The 21540-nt window shown below is 42.8% G+C and overlaps 1 protein-coding gene across 3 annotated transcripts in view; it reads left to right on the top strand.

The window, feature by feature from the left end:
* The window catches only part of LOC132868406 (limbin-like), a 45328-nt gene that overhangs the window by 18858 nt on the left and 4930 nt on the right, over positions 1-21540 (top strand). The window contains exons 3-16 of one of the 3 annotated variants that reach the window (XM_060901265.1): positions 1827-1987; positions 2064-2120; positions 2280-2460; positions 7105-7205; positions 11789-11854; positions 11942-12076; positions 12158-12306; positions 12699-12915; positions 13004-13144; positions 13364-13539; positions 20257-20416; positions 20500-20667; positions 20762-21045; positions 21291-21504. In XM_060901265.1, coding sequence (XP_060757248.1) covers positions 1827-1987; positions 2064-2120; positions 2280-2460; positions 7105-7205; positions 11789-11854; positions 11942-12076; positions 12158-12306; positions 12699-12915; positions 13004-13144; positions 13364-13539; positions 20257-20416; positions 20500-20667; positions 20762-21045; positions 21291-21504 — 2210 coding nt within the window. The remainder of the gene's footprint in view (positions 1-1826; positions 1988-2063; positions 2121-2279; positions 2461-7104; positions 7206-11788; positions 11855-11941; positions 12077-12157; positions 12307-12698; positions 12916-13003; positions 13145-13363; positions 13540-20256; positions 20417-20499; positions 20668-20761; positions 21046-21290; positions 21505-21540) is intronic. The other 2 variants (XM_060901266.1, XM_060901267.1) reach the window with 2 other exon arrangements.

Raw genomic sequence — 21540 nt, 5'->3', positions numbered from 1 at the left:
TTAAATGGACTAGATTAAGATTAAAACATATTTAAAGGAAAAGAAAACTTAATTCATACATTTAAGTTTGCAGAAAGATGGGGGCGTCGTGGCTCAGGTGGTTAAGGCGCCATACCATGAATGCGGGCGACCCGGGTTCGATTCCGGCCCGAGGTCATTTCCCGATCCCTTCCCGTCTCTCTCTCTCCCGCTCATTTCCTGTCTCTACACTGTCCTATCCAATAAAGGTGCAAAAAGCCCAAAAAAATATCTTTAAAAAAAAAAAAGTTTGCAGAAAGATTATGTATTTATAAAAACATTTATGAAGAGATTGTGTTAATAAGTGTCAAATGTAGCATAATTTCAAATAATAATCATAAGCAGTTTTGGCAGTGTGATGTCACTGGGATCCATTTAACAAAAGAAGGCTCCGGATTATTCTTTTGTTAAAGGCTCACAGTGACATCACACTGCCAAATACGCTTATCATTATTATTCGAAATTATGCTACATTTGACACTTATTAACACAATCTCTTCATGAATGTTTTTATAAATACATAATCTTTCTGCAAACTTAAATGTATGAATTAAGTTTTCTTTTCCTTTAAATATGTTTTAATCTTAATCTAGTCCATTTAATAAAGTGCCAAAATTTAAACTTTATAATGCAGTTGCCTTACTTTTCTTTTCAGTGCATCTTAGTTCTACATATATTACGGTAATTGCATCAGAAACATTCTAAATCATTACAGTTATAGTAATACAGCGACTTATTTTAAGGTGGCAGGTCTTAGGTTCAGATCCCTTTGTGATCAACAGGAGGTCATGATGATCGATTCTCTTCATTGGATCGCATAAGATGGAGCAAACCACTGTTCAAATTTTCATGCACATTTTTGTTACAACACTACTTGATCATAGATAATTAAGTGCAAGGGATCCCCTTAGATTTTCAAATCTATCGTATACCTCAGTAATCTATAACAAAACAGTTTAACTTGCATGTTGAACTTTAAGGTGAAATTTCAAATGTGTATACATTAATATTATTTAGGTCAGAAATCATTGAAGCACTGTTAAAATCTATCCTATAATCATGTATCTAAAACCTCTCAGAGACCCTGAAAATGCACCTGAGAGCATCTATTTTCAAAAAATTTTCGGGGGGGGGATGTATGCCCCCGCACCCCCCTAGTTTCGCTTCGCGCTGTTGGCGCTCAATTGTCTGTGTTTTATCATGCCAGAATTTAGGGCTTTAATTCTTTTCTGTTTTATTGCGCTTTTTTTGGGGGGGTTTGTTTTTGAGTTGTGTTTTTATTTCGTCCTTGGTTGGTTCAGCAACATGCGCCGCCATTTTTGTTTTTCTCTACTCACGGTTTATGAGCTGATAGCCTCGTCGTAGAGCAGCCAATCAGAGCACACGATTGCTCATATCCAGTGAATGTGGATTGAATAATAGTAGAATATACATTTTCATTAGCCATGTCAATGAAATAGGATTAGTGTCTGTTTTTCAGGAATAAGGGCAAAAACTGGAATTTTTTTTTTTTTAATATATTGTGAGCTGCGTTACTGGAGCATGTATTTCACGTTGCACATGAGGGGTGCTCTTTCACCGTTTAAACCTTTTCTGTGAGCTGTCAGCATAACCAGCATGTACCAAAATGTCAATCCGATGGGAAGCTTGAGTATAGTTTGGTCTATGAAAACGTTTCCTTTGCGAAAAGATGAATAAATGAGGCCTATTGACTCGAGTCGTGGTGTCTGCTTGAGTTAGTTTTAACACTTGATGGAATACCACCTTGATATCACATTCTTCAGAGTGTACTCTGTTCTGAAAAACAGGAAGCACTTTCCTCTTTAGTCAGTGGAATGAGGAACTCACTCTCTGCTCAGCAGCCCCCAGGGGCCCCTGGGGACAAAGCCTGTATGGTCTGGTTGATCAGCTGAGAGAGACAGCGCTTTGGCGAAACCATCCAAGAGGGCCACGGCACACACTGCCTCAAGTGAGACCTGTCTCTCATGAGCACATCAGAGTATCTGATCAGATACTTACATCTCTATATCTACTTCCTGTTGTAGATGGGGTCTGTCGTAAAGTCATCAGAATTTGGGGTCCACTTCCAGAAATGTGCTCAGGTAGTCCCATCTCTCTCTCTCTCTCTCTCTCTCTCTCTCTCTCTCTCTTTCTCTCTTGGTTCTTCATCACCTGTTGAGTTCCATGAGACAGAAAGGAATGTAAAACGACCCAACGTGTGCAGACAGACTTCATTTATTTTCTGTGTGTGTGTGTATCAGGTGGTAACAGGAAGTGAGTTTCCCCAGGTAAGCGTCGACCTGGTGGTTAAAAACCTTGAGCGCGGAACAGACCTATCACAACTCAGTATACGTGACACCATCTCTGACATCATCAGCCTGCAGACCAATGGGAAAGTGCAGGACAAAGAGTACCAAACGTTCAGCCTGGACACACTGCTTGGTACACGTGCACACGCTCAGGATGGATTAATTAGCAACACAACCCAGGCCATATCATTTACTGTTAATTTTTAAACATTGGGTAATTCCACCCCAAATCACCAGATTTAGAAAAATGTTCGCCACTGACCATCTCAGATTTGCTTCATACTTTCTGGAAATATTGTCAGTGTGCCCAGTAAATAGTGCACAAAATTTTAGGGTGTATTCAGACCAGGATAGTTCGATAGTTCACTTGCTTTGGTCCGAACCAAATGTTTTTTTATTTTTTCATTTTGGTGCGGTTCACTTTCACACTGTACATTTTAGTAAGCGGACCAAAATCTGTCAACAAAGCCACGCGTCCTGAGGTCGTTCAGCTATTGGTCAGAGACGACACGCGCACAAAGCGTTAAGTTCAAAAGTAGTCATGGAGGCTTTCCGTGCTGTTATTCTTTTTAATGTCATCAAAGCTATATGTTTTTTCCAGTTTTTACTGTTTTCACAATTGTGCGATTACTATGCTGTTGTACAAGTAATTTATCAACGACGACTTCAAAGGGCAAGGCGGCTACGGAGGATAGCACTGATGAGCGCACATCATGTTGTGACAGTTCTGGCTCTTCACGCAAGACGGAGGAGGTATGTGTCAGGATATTTGCCTTATCCATCGTAATAGATGAATTTCTTTTTTGCGTCGCTAGTACCGCCACTTTTTGAAAGAATGTCCCTGATTTTAATGTAGGTCTGACGGAGTTTCTTCACTTTTAGCCGACATTGTTCTGGGGAGCGCGTGAACCCCTTCTCCTTCATTTTCTCACTGAATACAGCAAACACGTCGGCATTTTTGTGTGTTCTCTCCAAAAGCTCAGATATGTGAACATCTGCCCATATATCCACAAGGGTACGCGTTTCTTCCTTGGCCCACGTTTGCCCCCTACTCATTTTTTGTACTCTGTAGTCTAGCCTGCCACTGGTCTGAATGACTGAACGACTGTTGTAAGGTTCCCTTGACAACCGAAACAGTGTTTGCACTTTGCGGTGGAGTGTCAAGACTCTGTTTCCCATAATGCTCGACAAACGACGGAAGCTCCCGAGGTACAAAAAAGCAAAACTGTCAGATTAGGTCCGGTCTGCTTTCACACCTCCAAAAGATCCGCACCAGGGTTCCTTTGGTCCGGACCGAGTCCGACCTTGCAGCTCGGTCTCGGTCCGCTTGTTTGGTCCGGACCTGAGTTCGGTGGTTTGTATTCAGACCAACCCAAAAGGTCCAGACCAAGGGAAATTTGGTTCGTTTGGTCCGGACCAAACAACGTAGGTGTGAATACGCCCTTAGGCTTGTACCTTCATTAGTTTCTGAGATGTAGGGGCTTTAAAAAAGGGGCGTAGCCCCAATTTCACTGTTGAAATGCGTGCTACAGAAAACGGACCTAACTTCCATAAGTCATTACTTTTAAACTATTCATGCAAGACGCATGAAATTTTCAAGGATTGTTCTTCAATGCCAGACGCCTTTAAATACTAAAATAGAAAGTTCACAGTTCAATATTTGCCAAGTTATGGCTTGCTGAAAATAATAAAAAATGTGCTTTGGAGCAACTTTGACGCCCCATATCTCCAGCACACCAGATCTTTCAAATTTTCTTGTTTATTACTCATGTTATAGTACTCTTTAGGCAACTAGGTATGTGTTCAAAAGGAATCAAATTTTCTGATTTATTAGGCTTTAAAAAAAAAACATTTTGCACCTATAATTCAAATGCATATTACAAATGTATGACAAGGTCCACCATAAAAACAATTATACCACTGGAAAGAGCTTGTTTTGATTAGCAAATGCACAAAATATGAAGTTGGTACCCTAAACCAAACTACAAATATTAAGGTATCAAGTACGGCATGTTTTACTATAACATGAGTTTTATATATACAGGTAGTCGTCGACTTACAACCTATGCCACTTACGACCGATCGACTTTACGACCGTCTGGTTATGACTGGCAAGTGTTTCCCAGCTGAGCTAGCTGAGCGTACGACAGTTTCCGCCCCAGCTCCCGGCAGCGCCTCTCGCCGCGTACAACAGTTTCCGCCCCAGCTCCAGGCACACGCGCAGTCTCTCTCGCGCTCCTTCGCGCACTCCATCATACGGTTTCCGCCCCAGCTCCTGGTTTATGAAACGAGCAAATGCTTCCGCCAGCCTGAGCGCTGCAGCAGCTGATGATGACGTAGACGACCCACAGACAAGCACCAGTGATGCCAGCGGTCACTAAATTTTGTATTTTGCTATGTTTTACATTTGTATTTTGGTATGTTTCAAACTAAAATTTTTCTATTTTTCACACCTGTATTTCGTATTTTTTGTTTTGCACATACAGTTAGGTCCATAAATATTTGGACAGAGACAACATTTTTCTAATTTTGGTTCTGTACATTACCACAATGAATTTTGAACAAAACAATTCAGATGCAGTTGAAGTTCAGACTTTCCGCTTTAATTCAGTGGGTTGAACAAAATGATTGCATAAAAATGTGAGGAACTAAAGCATTTTTTAAACACAATCCCTTCATTTCAGGGGCTCAAAAGTAATTGGACAAATTAAATAATTGTAAATAAAATGTTCATTTCTAATACTTGGTTGAAAACCTTTTGTTGGCAATGACTGCCTGAAGTCTTGAACTCATGGACATCACCAGACGCTGTGTTTCCTCCTTTTTAATGCTCTGCCAGGCCTTTACTGCAGCGGTTTTCAGTTGCTGTTTGTTTGTGGGCCTTTCTGTCTGAAGTTTAGTCTTCAACAAGTGAAATGCATGCTCAATTGGGTTGAGATCAGGTGACTGACTTGGCCATTCAAGAATATTCCACTTCTTTGCTTTAATAAACTCCTGGGTTGCTTTGGCTTTATGTTTTGGGTCATTGTCCATCTGTATTATGAAACGCCGACCAATCAGTTTGGCTGCATTTGGCTGGATTTGAGCACACAGTATGTCTCTGAATACCTCAGAATTCATCCAGCTGCTTCTGTCCTGTGTCACATCATCAATAAACACTAGTGACCCAGTGCCACTGGCAGCCATGCATGCCCAAGCCATCACACTGCCTCCGCCGTGTTTTACAGATGATGTGGTATGCTTTGGATCATGATCCGTACCACGCCTTCGCCATACTTTTTTCTTTCCATCATTCTGGTAGAGGTTGATCTTGGTTTCATCTGTCCAAAGAACGTTCTTCCAGAACTGTGCTGGCTTTTTTAGATGTTTTTTAGCAAAGTCCAATCTAGCCTTTTTATTCTTGAGGCTTATGAGTGGCTTGCACCGTGCAGTGAACCCTCTGTATTTACTTCATGCAGTCTTCTCTTTATGGTAGATTTGGATATTGATACGCCTACCTCCTGGAGAGTGTTGTTCACTTGGTTGGCTGTTGTGAAAGGGTTTCTCTTCACCATGGAAATTATTCTGCGATCATCCACCACTGTTGTCTTCTGTGGGCGTCCAGGTCTTTTTGCATTGATGAGTTCACCAGTGCTTTCTTTCTTTCTTTCTCAGGATGTACCAAACTGTAGATTTTGCCACTCCTAATATTGTAGCAATTTCTCGGATGGGTTTTTTCTGTTTTCGCAGCTTAAGGATGGCTTGTTTCACCTGCATGGAGAGCTCCTTTGACCGCATGTTTTCTTCACAGCAAAATCTTCCAAATGCAAGCACCACACCTCAAATCAACTCCAGGCCTTTTATCTGCTTAATTGAGAATGACATAACGAAGGAATTGCCCACACCAGCCCATGTAATAGCCTTGGAGTCAATTGTCCAATTACTTTTGGTCCCTTTAAAAACAGGGTGGCACATGTTAAGGAGCTGAAACTCCTAAACCCTTCATCCAATTTTAATGTGGATACCCTCAAATGAAAGCTGAAAGTCTGGACTTTATGCCCATGTCCATTATATAACTACAACTTGAATATGTTTCAGTAAACAGGTAAAAAAACAAAATTTGTGTCAGTGTCCAAATATATGTGGACCTAACTGTATTAAACGAATTGTATTGTACGCAGTGTAGTATGCAGTGTTTGACTTAAACCAAATAATGAGCCAAGGTAATGAAATAAGAAAATGTTGATAAAATAAGACTTTAAGATGATTACAATATCATTACACATCACAATATACTTAGGTTCATTTAACATAGGCCGACTTACGACCAGATCAGTTTACGATCGGTCAGTCGTAACCAAACGCAGTCGTAAGTCGACGACTACCTGTATATATAAAACATGAGTTATATATGATTTTCAGCAAGCCATAACTTGGCAAATATTGAACTGTGAACTTTCTATTTTAGTATTTAAAGGCGCCTGGCATTGAAGAACAATCCTTGAAAATTTCATGTGTCTTGCATGAATAGTTTAAAAGTAATGACTTATGGAAGTTAGGTCTGTTTTCTGTAGCACGCGTTTCAACAGTGAAATTGGGGCCACGCCTCTTTTTTAAAGCCCCTATATCTCAGAAACTAATGAAGGTACAAGCCTAAAATTTTGTACACTATTTATTGGGCACACTGACAATATCTTCAGAAAGTATGAAGCAAATCTGAGATGGTCAGTGGCGAGGCCTCTGGTGATTTCACATGAATTGACCCCATTTTATTTTTTTGTCGTGTGTGTGAGTTTAGCTGGCTCCAGTTATGCTGTATCATACACAGCGAGCGTGAAAGGTCGCACCAGTGAAGATCTGTTTCTCCCAGCCTTCCTCACCTTCTCCAGTATATCTCAGGTACACACACACACAGATCACTGTTGAAGTCATGTTTATATGAAACCCTCTAAACAGGATTGCCTTGGACTCACTGACTCACTCACTCACTGTCTCTCTCCCTCATTAACCCCTTTTACACATCCTGTTCAAGTTGGAATTTCTTACTCTTCTATTCCGTCTCGGGTATAAAATGTCCAAATGCGGAACAGGAGCTCTGCGTCGTTTTGTTTCTGAGCCGGAACGATCGGTACTAACAGAACCGGAATCGACATCTGTATAAAAGGGACAGGGGCGTCGAGTTTTTGACGTTGACATTCTACTTTCCGAGACCAGCGGGAATTCAAACGTCTCCGGCATCGAAGGTCCGCATGCCTTTCTGACTCAAATTGCTTGTCTTCGCTTTCTCCTCCAACATATTTCTGATCCCATGTTATATATATATATTCTATATATAGAACATCTCATGTTCTATATATTAAAGCTGTTACTTCCCTGAAATGTGAATTATTGAACTATTGATGACATGTTGCAGATGATGCTCAGTAACTTTTTGCTTGTGTTTGAAGAGTGGTATAAAGGTGACGGCTAACAAAAGCACCTCAACACTCAGTTCACCCGCCGTTGTTTTGAAAGCAGCGCCCGTATGATCGGGGTATTCATGTTTTTTATGTGTCGATCTGTCACCCGAGATGATGCTGCTCTGTTGTGACGTCACGCCTCTGGTTGCGGAACGTTGGCTCGCAGTGTGAAAACGCGTATTGGTGCGACTTCATGTTGCTTTTATTTAGTTCAGTGAAATCACAAAAGCTGGAATGTCTTCGTCACGCCAATATTACAGAATATCTGTGTAAAAAGGGCTACTGACTCACTGATACACTTGCTGACTGACCCACTCATCATCTTTCTCTCTCTTTCGCTTACTGACTCACGGATCCACTCACTTGCTAAATGACTCGCTTAGTTACTCGTTCACTTGCACTCTCTCTCTCTCGCTTACTCGCTCATTGACTCACTGATCCACTCGCTGCCTGACTCAGTTCCTCTCTCTCTCTCTCTCTCTCTCTCTCTCTCTCTCTCTCTCGCTCGCTCATTCTGACTAATCCACTCACTTGTTGCCTGACTCGCTTAGTTACACGCTCTCTCTCTCTCTCTCGCTCACTCATTGACTCACTGATCCACTCACTTGTTGCCTGACTCGCTTAGTTACATGCTCTCTCTCTCTCTCTCTCTCTCTCTCTCTCTCTCTCTCTCTCTCACTCATTGACTCACTGATCCACTCACTTGCTGCCTGACTCACTTAGTTACACTCTCTCACTTACTCGCTCATTGACTCAGTGATCCACTCGCTGCCTGACTCACTTATGGCCCTTTTCCACTACCCTTTTTCAGCTCACTTCAGCCCGACACGGCTCGCGTTTTGACTACCAAAGAGCAGCACGACTCAGCTCGCTTCAGCCCTACTCAGCACCCAAAACTCGCACGGTTTTGGAGTGGGGCTGAAGCGAGCCAAACTGGGCTGAGTGGGGCTAGGGGCGTGAGGAGACACTCCCCTGTGCACTGATTGGTGAGGAGGAGTGTCCTCACATGCCCACACACGCCCCGCGAGCACGCTGGGATCTGTAAACACCGTAAACCCGGAAGAAGAAGAATTACGAATTACGAGAATTTCTGAAGCCTTATGCGCCTCGCCTCATCTATACGCTCTTGCCAGTATCTGTTGGCGTTGTCGGTGACAACAAGCCACAGCACCAAGACCAGCAACACTAACGACTCCATGTCCTCCATGTTTATTGTTTACTATCCGGGTCGTGAGACTACCGCTTAAAAGGTCACTGATGTCACTGTTTGCGCCGCCTAACGACATCACGTGACGTCCACCCACTTTCGCTAACTCCACCCAATGTGTCCACCCACTTCCAGCCAGCACGGTTCAGCGCGGTTGTAGTTGAAATGCAACTCCAACAGCCCCACTCAGCTCGACTCAGCCCAACTCAGCACCGCACGGCTCAGCCCAACTCAGCCGCGTTGGTAGTGGAAAAGCGGCAATAGTTTCTCTCTCTCTCCCTCTCTCTTGCTCACTCATTGACTTACTGATCCACTCACTTGCTGCCTGACTGGCTTAGTTACTCTCTCTCTCTCGCTCGCTCGCTCATTGACTCACTGATCCACTCGCGTGCTGCCTGACTCGCTTAGTTACTCTCTCTCTCGCTTACTCGCTCATTGACTCACTGATCCACTCGCTGCCTGATAGAGGTCTGCGCGGGACAGAATTTTCAATCCCGCTCCCACCTGCTCCCGCAAAGAATTATGATTTTCAGTCCCACTCCCACCCGCGCCTGCCATATTTTGTCCCACTCCCGACCGCAAATCCCGCATGATGCAGATGTTCGCGTTATTTCTCACGAAAGTTCTTGTCATTGGCTTGAGGAATTAAACATGCTGAGCTTAGCTGAGCTCTCCACTGACCGATCCTTCATTTATTGTAAGTTTATTGTTTAGACTCTGACATTCTGCTGACACATTCCAAGTTGAGCGCTGCATGCGCTCATGATTGACAGCTCTCGCTTTGATTGACAGCTCTCGCTTTGATTGACAGCTCTCGCTTTGCGCACTCGCACTCCCACTTCCGAGTCTGTGGCGTTATGATTCCAACCGCGATTTCATTCTCCTCTCATATGAAGTGCTGGGCAACCACAACCAGCTCCTCAGATTATACACTATTTCTAGCTTTAAATTGAACAATCTGTGCGATACACAGTCCTTTTTAATACTAGTTAATACTTTTTAATACTTAGGACTAATACTCTTGACTTTTTAACGGTAAATGTACCTCTTTTTAAAGCAGCACTTACTTCTGAAGCACTGTGAGCTTCACTAGAGGAGCTCTGCTCTTCTGCCATGATCGGAGATCTCAAACACAGAAGAGCGGAAAGGAATCGGAAACGTACGCGAGATTAGACCACATCTGCAAATTTAGGCATCTTAAAATGTTTTTATTAATGCCAAATAAAATATCCAGCACAAATTATATACGATAGACATAAATTAATAATTTATAAATGTTATTTTAAACACGTTTTTAGTTAGCGGGACTGCAGCTTATCACCTCTCCCGCCCGCGCCCGCATTGTGCACTCCCCCTCCCGCCCGCAATGAGCTTTCAAAATTTGTCCCGCGCCGCACTGCTTTGCGTCGGGTCCCGCGGGACTCCCGCGGGAGTGCAGGGCTCTACTGCCTGACTCACTTAGTTCCTTGCGCTCTCTCTCTCTCACTCATTGACTCACTGATCCACTCACTTGCTGCCTGACTCTCTTCGTTACACTCTCTCTCTCACTTACTCGCTCATTGACTCACTGATCCACTCGCTGCCTGACTCAGTTCCTTGCTCTCTCTCTCTCTCGCTCACTCATTGACTCACTGATCCACTCACTTGCTGCCTGACTGGCTTAGTTTCTCTCTCTCTGTCTCTCTCTCTCTGTCTCTCGCTCGCTCCCTCATTGACTCACTGATCCACTCACTTGCTGCCTGACTCGTTTAGTTACACGCTCTCTCTCGCTTACTCGCTCATTGACTCACTGATCCACTCGCTGCCTGACTCACTTAGTTCCTCGCTCTCTCTCTCTCTCTCATTGACTCACTGATCCACTCACTTGCTGCCTGACTGGCTTAGTTACACTCTCTCTCTCGGTCGCTCGCTCGCTCATTGACTCACTGATCCACTCACTTGCTGCCTGACTCGCTTAGTTACACTCTCTCTCTCTCTCTCTCGCTCACTCATTGACTCACTGATCCACTCACTTGTTGCCTGACTCGCTTAGTTACACGCTCTCTCTCGCTTACTCGCTCATTGACTCACTGATCCACTCGCTGCCTGACTCACTTAGTTCCTCTCTCTCTCTCTCTCTCTCTCTCTCACTCATTGACTCACTGATCCACTCACTTGCTGCCTGACTGGCTTAGTTACACTCTCTCTCTTGGTCGCTCGCTCATTGACTCACTGATCCACTCGCTGCCTGACTCACTTAGTTCCTCTCTCTCTCTCTCTCTCTCTCTCTCTCTCTCTCTCTCTCTCTCACTCATTGACTCACTGATCCACTCACTTGCTGCCTGACTGGCTTAGTTACACTCTGTCTCTCGCTCACTCGCTCGCTCACTCATTGACTCACTGATCCACTCACTTGCTGCCTGACTCGCTTAGTTACACTCTCTCTCTCGCTTACTCGCTCATTGACTCACTGATCCACTTGCTGCCTGACTCACTTATTTCCTCGCTCTTTCTCTCTCTCGCTCACTCATTGACTCACTGATCCACTCACTTGCTGCCTGACTCGCTTAGTTTCTCTCTCTCTCAATTGCTCACTCATTGACTCATTGATCCACTCACTTGCTGCCTGATTCATTTAGTTTCTCTCTCTCTCTGTTGCTCATTCACTCACTCACTGACTCACTGATCCACTCACTTACTGCCTGACTCACTCACTCTCTCCTTCACTGACTGACTCACTGATCCACTGACTCACTCGCTCACTCCCAATCTCTCCACTGCCCATGCCACTGATTCACAGATTGTTTCCGTGATTGATTGTGTTTTTGTTTATACAGAATGATATCAATTTATTTGGGCCTGTGATGGCGAATTTCACTCTGAGGATAAATACGACTGAAAAGGTGAAAACGAGCATGCACAGAAACGTGATACCGCAGTTTAACGTGGATGCTAAATCAGAGGGCTGGTGTGTATGTTGTTTTCCGCAGGCGTGCGTGAATCATGCCTTACACTTTGCAGGATTCTGTTTGGCTTTTCTGATCTCCACACTGCTGCTGTCTTTAACACTCCTCACCGCCAGCTGCTTCTACAAGAAGTGCTTCATGCGCACACCTCGGTATAGGGTGAGACGCACATACACGATCAACTTGAGCACACAGATCAACGCACACATAATGGTGCTGATTTGGACTCTCGACTATTAGGAGAGGCGGAGCTTTAGCGTACAGGCGGAGCCAGAGGAGGCGCTTTGTAACTCCAGTGACACAGCCAGTGAGGATGCTACATTTGAGGATCGAATCATCGACATCATGGCACTGGAGAATCCACAGGACATGTCACGTGCCCTGGACAAGTAAGATCGTGTCCTTAGTAACCCCTAACCCTTACCGTATTACCTCTCACACTAACTTCTGAACTCTAAATCTCTAACGTTACACCTTACAACTAAAGCTTAACTGTCTAAACCCATAACTCCGAAAACTAATTCTTAGCCTGGAGTTTTACTTCCTCTTGTTCATTTGTACGTTTTGGACATCGAATTTAACATTTCTGTCCACTAGGGGGCAGAGGAGATCAGATCAGATCAGAAACATGCATCATTAATGCCAGAGTACCTTCTTCGACCACTTTCTCTGGTTTTTTTTTCAGTCTTCATCTCAGAGATGATTTATTTATGTAAATATAAATCAAATTAATGACATGCTCTACTGGCGCTATTATTTTCCCATTGATTGTGTCTTTCAGTTTAGAGATGTCCTCTCTGTTGCGGGATGCCATGATGGTAGAGTGTGTGCGTGTCCAGATGCTGAAAGGTGTGTTCAGGGTACTAACAGCCAGAGTAAGCACTTCCGGGAATGACGTAAGCATGGTGGACCTGCTCAGTCACGTGACCGACATGCAGGAGGATCAGAAGTCGCAACTCAACACACACTCTACCATGGAAGATCACACAGAGCGACAGGTGAGGCAGACGCACACTATAAGGGTTCGTTTGACCAGCATCGGTCTGTTTAAACCAACTTTGTGATTTGTCTGGTTTGTGCAAAAAGAACGTGGAGCAGCGTCGTTTGGAGGCGTTACGCAGGAGAGAAGAACTCCACGACATCATCAGTGAGGAAATCGAGGAGGTAGCCATGACAGGAGGAACACACGTGGCCAATCAGCTCCTGCACAGATACTATACCTGTCAGGTATCCCAGATGCTCTACGTTAACGAATAAATACAATGCCAAAAAGTCCACCCTGAACTACTATATTTGCTTGTAAACCAGTAAAAAAAATAAAAATTGCAGACAGAAGAATCTCTAAACACGTCAGAAATATTTCAGTATAAACACATTTAATGTGTTTCAGCATGGAGTATTCCTTTAAGGATTTAACTTTGAGTAATTGAGATGCTCCGCCCACAGGATCAGTTGGAATCGGTGCTTGATCTGTTCATAGCCAATCAGAGAGCAGCGCTGAGCGAGCAACAGGCACAGCGGCGCTTTCTGTTGCAGGGTTTGCAAGATCTCCAGCGTTCAATGTGTGACATGTTCGGTACTTTCTCTCGACACATCGACAGCTGGTTCACTCGCATCCGCAGGTACGCAATACCTCTCTCTCTCTCTCTCTGTCTTTGAGAGGTAGACTCTTTCTATCTGTCTTCTGTTTTAATTGAATCGGGTCAAGTGCGCTGATAGAGCAAGAACATTCGGGTCCAAAATAATTGGCACTCTTCATAAAAGAAAATGAAAATGGGTCATTTTTTTTCCAGAATGATTATTTCCTGAAAAGCACTGAACCTGTTCCTGTAATTTAGAAAATCGAGGGATCGCCATCACATGGACCATATCTCCATGCAGAACATGTTCAGTGCTGTGTATCCATCACAAAACACTGATTTTGTGTTGATTTCTGTGTAGGTTTGGAGTCGTTATCCTCGAAAACAGTGTTTCTCAACCACTGGGCTGCGGCCCACTAGACGGAAATATTTTCAAGTTTGAAGCCAGGTACTAAATAGTTCAGGATGTCATAGTGTCCCAAATCCGGGAGCTGCTTTGCTGTCCGCTTTTCAAGTGGAGCAAATACATTTTGGGGGAAATTAAGAAGAACAAGCCTTTTATTTTGTCACATTTAACCTGCGCACGCACACACAGAGCAGGGGGCTGAATAAATATACAGAGCCTAATCTAGGGCGCGTAATACGCGATAATACGCGTTTTTTTATCTGTCTGTCGCACATCCACTTTTTGGGCACGAGAGTGATATCGCGTATCTATTCATTTTGTCGCGCATTTATAAGTAGAGAGCGTGTAGTCGCGTTTTACTGAATCTTGTGCGTATCAATTTGTCAGCACCAGCTATCAAGCACTGCGGTAAATATAGCATTGTTTACACACCAATCGGAAAATATCGGAAAGGACCGAAGTATTCCGAATGGTTTATTTAGCGGGTAAAACAGTTTTGTGAAGTATTATATCATTGGTCACTGAACCGGAAGACAGTGTATCTCAACCAATCGTGTGAAGTGTTTTAAAAATACCCAAAAGCACATGGCATATCGTTCTGTCTCATCCAAACATAACAATGTCAAAACGCATGGTCACGTTGAAAGACCTTTGGACGAAAAAAGGAAACAAAACGAAGACACAGAAGTGACAGATACTAATCCAACACAAAATCACATAATGAATTGGGAAGAGGCCAGAGTCATTCGCGCTGAAGAAAATAGATACCAGCGTTGGATTTTAGAGGCAGTGGAGATACGCAAGCGGGCACAAAGGACGATAAACCGGGATGAGGGCGTGTATGCGCTGTCGCACACCTGGAGTGCCGTCCTGGGGGAGCGACCTGACAGCAGGAGGCATGAACTACCTGTCAAATTGGGCAGGACGTTCACGCCTCCGTAACGTAAAATCGGCTGATAAGGCACATCACCACCTGACATCTGGTGACAGTTCTGAGGAAGGCAGAAGATTCACGCTGAAACTATTACCAAGGTAACGATCTTAAAATCCTTGTCTAAGAAATGAACTTAAAAATAGATACTAATCCAGCCGACATTACACAACCCGATACAAGATATTATGAAATAGATTTAATCTGTTCTTGTATAATGGTAGGTACTGTAACATTCCTGTAAATAATAAGAGATTATCATGATAATATACTGTTTAGGAAGTCTGAATTTTGAGATTATCTCCAGTCATTTATGTCAAAATCTAGTTTAAACATAGGTAGATTGTTTAATGTTTTTCACTTTCATGAAAGGTGGTCTGAACAAAACAAATATGATAGCATTTTTAAATATTTGATAGTGATTTTATTTTATTCAGAAAGTCAGATTTTTCATCTTATTATTAATTAATAGTGGCAAGACTACGTCAGGGATGAGAGTTTTCCGCTTTTCGGCGGATTTCCGCTTTTTCTGAGCAAAAATTGATATTATGCCAAATCCGTTGAGATTTTTTTTCATTGAGGGGGGTTGGGGTATGTTCCTTTGTGATACTCAAGCGTACGACGATGTTACATGTTTACATTTTCGCCATCTTTAGTCTCGCTAAGTCTCGCGGTAGAATACGTGTTATCTACAGTGTAATTGGCCAAAACATCGCTGGCGAGAGCATGATAGCCAATCAGAACAGTTCTTACAAGAGTGTGAGAGAGAACAAAAGCCAATCAGAACAGTTCTTACAAAAGTACCCGCATCTGTTCTATTTTATCGAAGCTTGCACATGTTCATCGTCGCTGCACTTCAAAAATACGTTTCTCTTTCGTATCGGCTTTTTTACTCAAAATGCCAAATACAATTGACAAGCGAGACGAAGCGAAGGTACGTGAAATCGATGCTGGTATAAAAAACAGAGAGAGGACTGACAAGCTTTTGTCTTTGGCCAAAAGGCTGAAGAAGAAGTCGAAATGATTAAATGAAAATGAGAAGTGACTGTGAACTATAAATAATTGTATAAAGTGTACATAGACATTATCCCATAAACTTAGCATTCGTTTGATTTAATACATTGAACATGTATATGATGGTCAGTAAATCTGAATTAATGCTGACAGTTTTGAAAACTTAAATATTTCAAAAGACTTTGAAATCATATGCAACTAATGAGGACATAGGGTGACTGACCTTTTCTCCCTAAGAAATTTTATTTAATATATGAACATTTTGGGGTGGCACGGTGGTGTAGTGGTTAGCACTGTCGCCTCACAACAAGAAGGTCCTGGGTTCGAGCCCTGGGGCCGGCGAGGGCCTTTCTGTGTGGAGTTTGCATGTTCTCCCCGTGTCCGCGTGGGTTTCCTCCGGGTGCTCCGGTTTCCCCCACAGTCCAAAGACATGCAGGTTAGGTTAACTGGTGACTCTAAATTGACCGTAGGTGTGAATGTGAGTGTGAATGGTTGTCTGTGTCTATGTGTCAGCCCTGTGATGACCTGGCGACTTGTCCAGGGTGTACCCCGCCTTTCGCCCGTAGTCAGCTGGGATAGGCTCCAGCTTGCCTGCGACCCTGTAGAAGGATAAAGCGGCTAGAGATAATGAAATGAGATGAGATGAACATTTTGATAATTAATAAAACTTATGTTTAATGTGAATTTAGTTTGTCATTTTTGTTGATCATAAATTATAACCATACCCTTGAATGTAGAATATGATTTTATTTTGAATTCAAACAATACTCCTATTGATTTGAAACATATTTTCATGTAAATATATAAAAAAGACAACAGATTTTTTTTTATCTGCTACAGCTCAGATTGCAGGAAAAGTGGTATGTAAGGCCTTATTTTTAAAAATTTTCCTGGGGGGGGGTATCCCTCCCAGACCCCTGGCTTCGGGCGGCATCTTGTTTTCTGCTTTTTTGGTGACCACCCACTCTCATCCCTGCTGCATGGATTTTAGACTTAACTATATCAAATGATGTAATATTAACGTAGTCATATTTGAAATGCAACATTATACTACTGGTGGTCAAATTGGTAAAAATAGACTAGTCACATGATTTATAGTAAAACAGTAACCTAGTCATATAACAGAAAACTAGTCATATTTGTAAGGTTTTGCAGTATATAATTCTTCATATAGTTTTTGATCTAAAATCTTTACATTTTTAAAGTTCAGATCTGATCATAATGTTTGTGCAATACTATAAACTGTGGATACAGTGATGCTTGAAAGTTTGTGAACCCTTCAGAATTTTCTATATTTCTGTATAAATATGACCAAAACATCACCAGATTTTCACACAAGTCCTACAAATATATAAAGAGAACCCAGTTAAACAAATGAGGCAAAAATATTACACTTGATCATTTATTTATTGAGGAAAATGATCCAATATTACATATCTGTGAGTGGCAAAAGTATGTGAACCTCTAGGATTAGCAGTTAATTTGAAGGTGAAGTTAGAGTCAGGTGTTTTCAATCGATGGGATGACAATCAGGTGTGAGTGGGCACCCTGTTTTATTTCAAGAACAGGGATCTATCAAAGTCTGATCTTTGCAACACATGTTTGTGGAAGTGTATCATGGCACGAACAAAGGAGATTTCTGAGGACCTCAGAAAAAGTGTTGTTGATGCTCATCAGGCTGGAAAAGGTTACAAAACCATCTCTAAAGAGTTTGTACTCCAACAATCCACAGTCAGACAGATTGTGTACAAATGGAGGAAATTCAAGACCGTTGTTACCCTCCCCAGGAGTGGTCGACCAACAAAGATCACTCCAAGAGCAAGGCGTGTAATAGTCGGCAAGGTCACAAAGGACCGCAGGGTAACTTCTAAGCAACTGAAGGCCTCTCTCACATTGGCTAATGCTAATATTTATGAGTCCACCATCAGGAGAACACTGAACAACAATGGTGTGCATGGCAGGATTGCATGGAGAAAGCCACTGCTCTCCAAAAAGAACATTGCTGCTCGTCTGCAGTTTGCTAAAGATCACATGGACAAGCCAGAAGGCTATTGGAAAAGTGTTTTGTGGACAGATGAGACCAAAATAGAACTTTTTGGTTTAAATGCGAAGCGTTATGTTTGGAGAAAGGAAAACACTCCATTTCAGCATAAGAACCTTATCCCATCTGTGAAACATGGTGGTGGTAGTATCATGGTTTGGGCCTGTTTTGCTGCATCTGGGCCAGGACGGCTTGCCATCATTGATGGAACAATGAATTCTGAATTATACCAGCAAATTCTAAAGGAAAATGTCAGGACATCTGTCCATGAACTGAATCTCAAGAGAAAGGTGGGTCATGCAGCAAGACAACGACCCTAAGCACACAAGTCGTTCTACCAAAGAATGGTTAAAGAAGAATAAAGTGAATGTTTTGGAATGGCCAAGTCAAAGTCCTGACCTTAATCCAAAGGAAATGTTGTGGAAGGACCTGAAGCGAGCAGTTCATGTGAGGAAACCCTCCAACATCCCAGAGTTGAAGCTGTTCTGTAAGGAGGAACGGGCTAAAATTCCTCCAAGCCGGTGTGCAGGACTGATCAACAGTTACCGGAAACGTTTAGTTGCAGTTATTGCTGCACAAGGGGGTCACAGCAGATACTGAAAGCAAAGGTTCACATACTTTTGCCACTCACAGATATGTAATATTGGATAATTTCCCTCAATAAATAAATGACCAAGTATAATATTTTTGTCTCATTTGTTTAACTGGGTTCTCTTTATCTACTTTTAGGACTTGTGTGAAAATCTGATGATGTTTTAGGTCATATTTATGCAGAAATATAGAAAATTCTAAAGGGTTCACAAACTTTCAAGCACCACTGTAAGTGTTTGCTGATATGGTTTTTATATCACTGTATTAAAGGATATGTATAGTGCCATAATTATGATATTATATAGATTAACATCTGATATGAATATTTGTTACATGTATTTAGTTTTATTAATAAAACTGTTCTGTTTATAGATGTACTCTTGAAAATATCTACCAATGTATTACTTATTTTTCTGTCCCCACTAACTGGAACAAATGAGGGATATTTTTACCCATGTTAATATTTTCTGTCCCCTGTTTCTACAACTAGTGAGGGATCTGTCCCCTATTTTCAAATTCCTAGATTAGGCTCTGAATATATATGTTCGTGGGTAAATTATATAGATGGAGGATTGAGAATCGAGCGGCTGTGGTTTCTTTACACCTGATACTAAAACTTCTCGCGTCTTAGCAACCTTCTCAAAGACGTGTACACAAAGCCCAGAAGCTCCTATTTACCCGAGCAAAAACGAGACAGGATTTATCCTGTAGTGTCCTGATCCCCAGATCTTTAACCCAGCCACGTATAAAAAGTTGTACTCCTCGATGCCCTTCCAGGTTTTCATCTGTGTGTCCGTGTAGAACGATGTCTGCAGCACCAGGTAGTTTGAGATGTCAACGAACTCAACGGATGAAGAATTTTCCACTCATAATGAATGAATGACTTTATTTAAACATGATAAGTTGATCAGCAGAGCTGGTGGGGTCGTGCACATAGACATACAAAGAATTACAAATACAAAAGCTTGAAAATATACAGAATCTTTAAAAAACCTTAAATCTCTTGATTCTGTTAATTATCTTCACGTTCAGTTCATTTAATACGATGCATAATGATTGTCTTTGTATTTGCAAAGTTATGGCTCTAATAGGATCAAAATTTAATCTACTAATGTCAAATTTAACTCGTAAATTTTTTCCTTCATCGGAAAAATCCTTCCTTGTTCGCATGTAAGGATCTAATCCCACTGAGTGGGTTCTATATCCACTATTTTTGAGTGGACTTCTCGGTTTTAATAACTTGCTTGTTTGCTGAACACAAACATGGCAATACGTTCTTGTGTTAATGGACCAGACTCCACTTTTGGATCATTAATCCCTTTTGACTGAGAATGTCCTGCATGCATGGTTTGGCTTCTGTCACATCCAACCAGTTTTAAATACAATACCGACAATTAAAAAGTTTGTTTTTATTGCATTTCTTTAATTCCTGGGCTCTCATCTGTAACAGGGAGTGATGTCGCATCCCATTAATAGGCTTTACAATAGATAATCAGATTCTAATTGAATGGATGAGTCGAAATAATCAGGGATCTTTTTTTAATGGGCCCCGACTCATGACAAATGTGAATAGATGGGCCTCAAAGTAGAAAAGGTTGAGAACCCCTGCTCTTAAAGACTCATCGAAGGTGAAGTCATAACCTCCTGGCAGAAGCAACCATGTTGGTGATTGAAGCAACCTTTTGCTGATTGAGGCTGAGGTTTAAGTGGAGACACATCATTCATTAGCTGCATTAATCATTGTAGGTTCTCACAAGTGTGTGTGTGTGTGTGTAGTGAGGGTGTTCTGTCTGATCAGCACTGTGTGCAGCAGTTGGAGCGTGCTCAGTCGGAGCTTCAGCGTGTCCAGAAAGTTTTTGAGGAAACACTGGGTCGGGAGCGCAGCTCAGCTCATTGTGACGTCATCAAAACGAGACGAGCACGCATCGCTGAGACGGTACACATTACAGCACAGCCACATGAGCTTTCATACATTTATGACTTTTGCATTAGTTTAACCTCGTGTGTGTGTGTGTGTAGCTATGTGAGCAGAAGCGTGAGCAGCAGGATTTGGTGTGTGGGAGTGTGTGTGACGGGCCGCTGGAGGACTACCTGATGCGCTGGCAGACGCTCCTCTGCGCTCACAACACACACCTCTCAGAACTTATTACACATCTGGACCAGGAAGCAGCAGCGCACATACGGCGGGTACACACACATATATTATTGACACATACTGTCAGTCATTATACACATTTATGCCTTGTTCTCCATTTCATCGTGTGTGTGCGTGTGTGTGCAGGTGCTGGTGTGTGTGTTGCGAGATGCTGTAGCCGACTTGAAGCAGGTGGAGTGTGAGACAGGTGAGTCGCTGCAGGAGGCGGGCGTCCCACGTTGGCTCCTCCTCCAGATGAGGGCAGGCTCGGTGGTAGGCGGATGCCTGGCCGACACTGAGGCGGAGCTTGGCGTTCGGAAGAGGGAGGCGGCTAGAACACTGCGACTGACACGCAGCAGAATTCAGCAAATCCGAGAGCAGGAGCTGCAGCAGCAGAGAGAAAGGAGAGCGAGAATGCACACATACTGCAGGTGGGTGTGTGTGTGTGGCCTTGTGTTTACACCGTCAGGGAAAAGACAAAACGGCCACAGCTCATTCATTTTCAATGTGAGTTTGAGATTTTGCAGGGACAGAAAGCGAGGTGAGAAAATGTTGAGTTAATTTTAACTTTATGCAAATGAGAAGAGAAGTGATGACAAAGTGGTGACAAGTTGTTGCTTGGAGGTGTGTGTGTGTGTGTGTGTGTGTGTGATGTGTACCTCCCTGTCTCTATCAGGAGTGTGTGGGAGAGTCAGTGCTCTCTGTCGGAGAGCGATCTGCTGTGTATGCAGTTGGAGTATGTGAAGAGTGTGTGTCATCTGGATCGCTGCCTGGTGCTGCCACACTTACTATCACAAGAGAAAGGACACAACGCTGCGCCCAATCAGAGCACAAAACACACTGCTGACCACGCCTCTGGTGACCCCTGCCCCAACTTCACACATGTCCAGGTGAGATTTCGGGACTGTGTTTTCATCCCTGTGTGT

This window comes from Neoarius graeffei, chromosome 20 (assembly GCF_027579695.1).
Source record: "Neoarius graeffei isolate fNeoGra1 chromosome 20, fNeoGra1.pri, whole genome shotgun sequence".
Lineage (NCBI taxonomy): Eukaryota > Metazoa > Chordata > Actinopteri > Siluriformes > Ariidae > Neoarius > Neoarius graeffei.
Note: the sequence above shows the minus strand (reverse complement) of the source record. Positions and strands in the feature narration are given on the sequence as shown.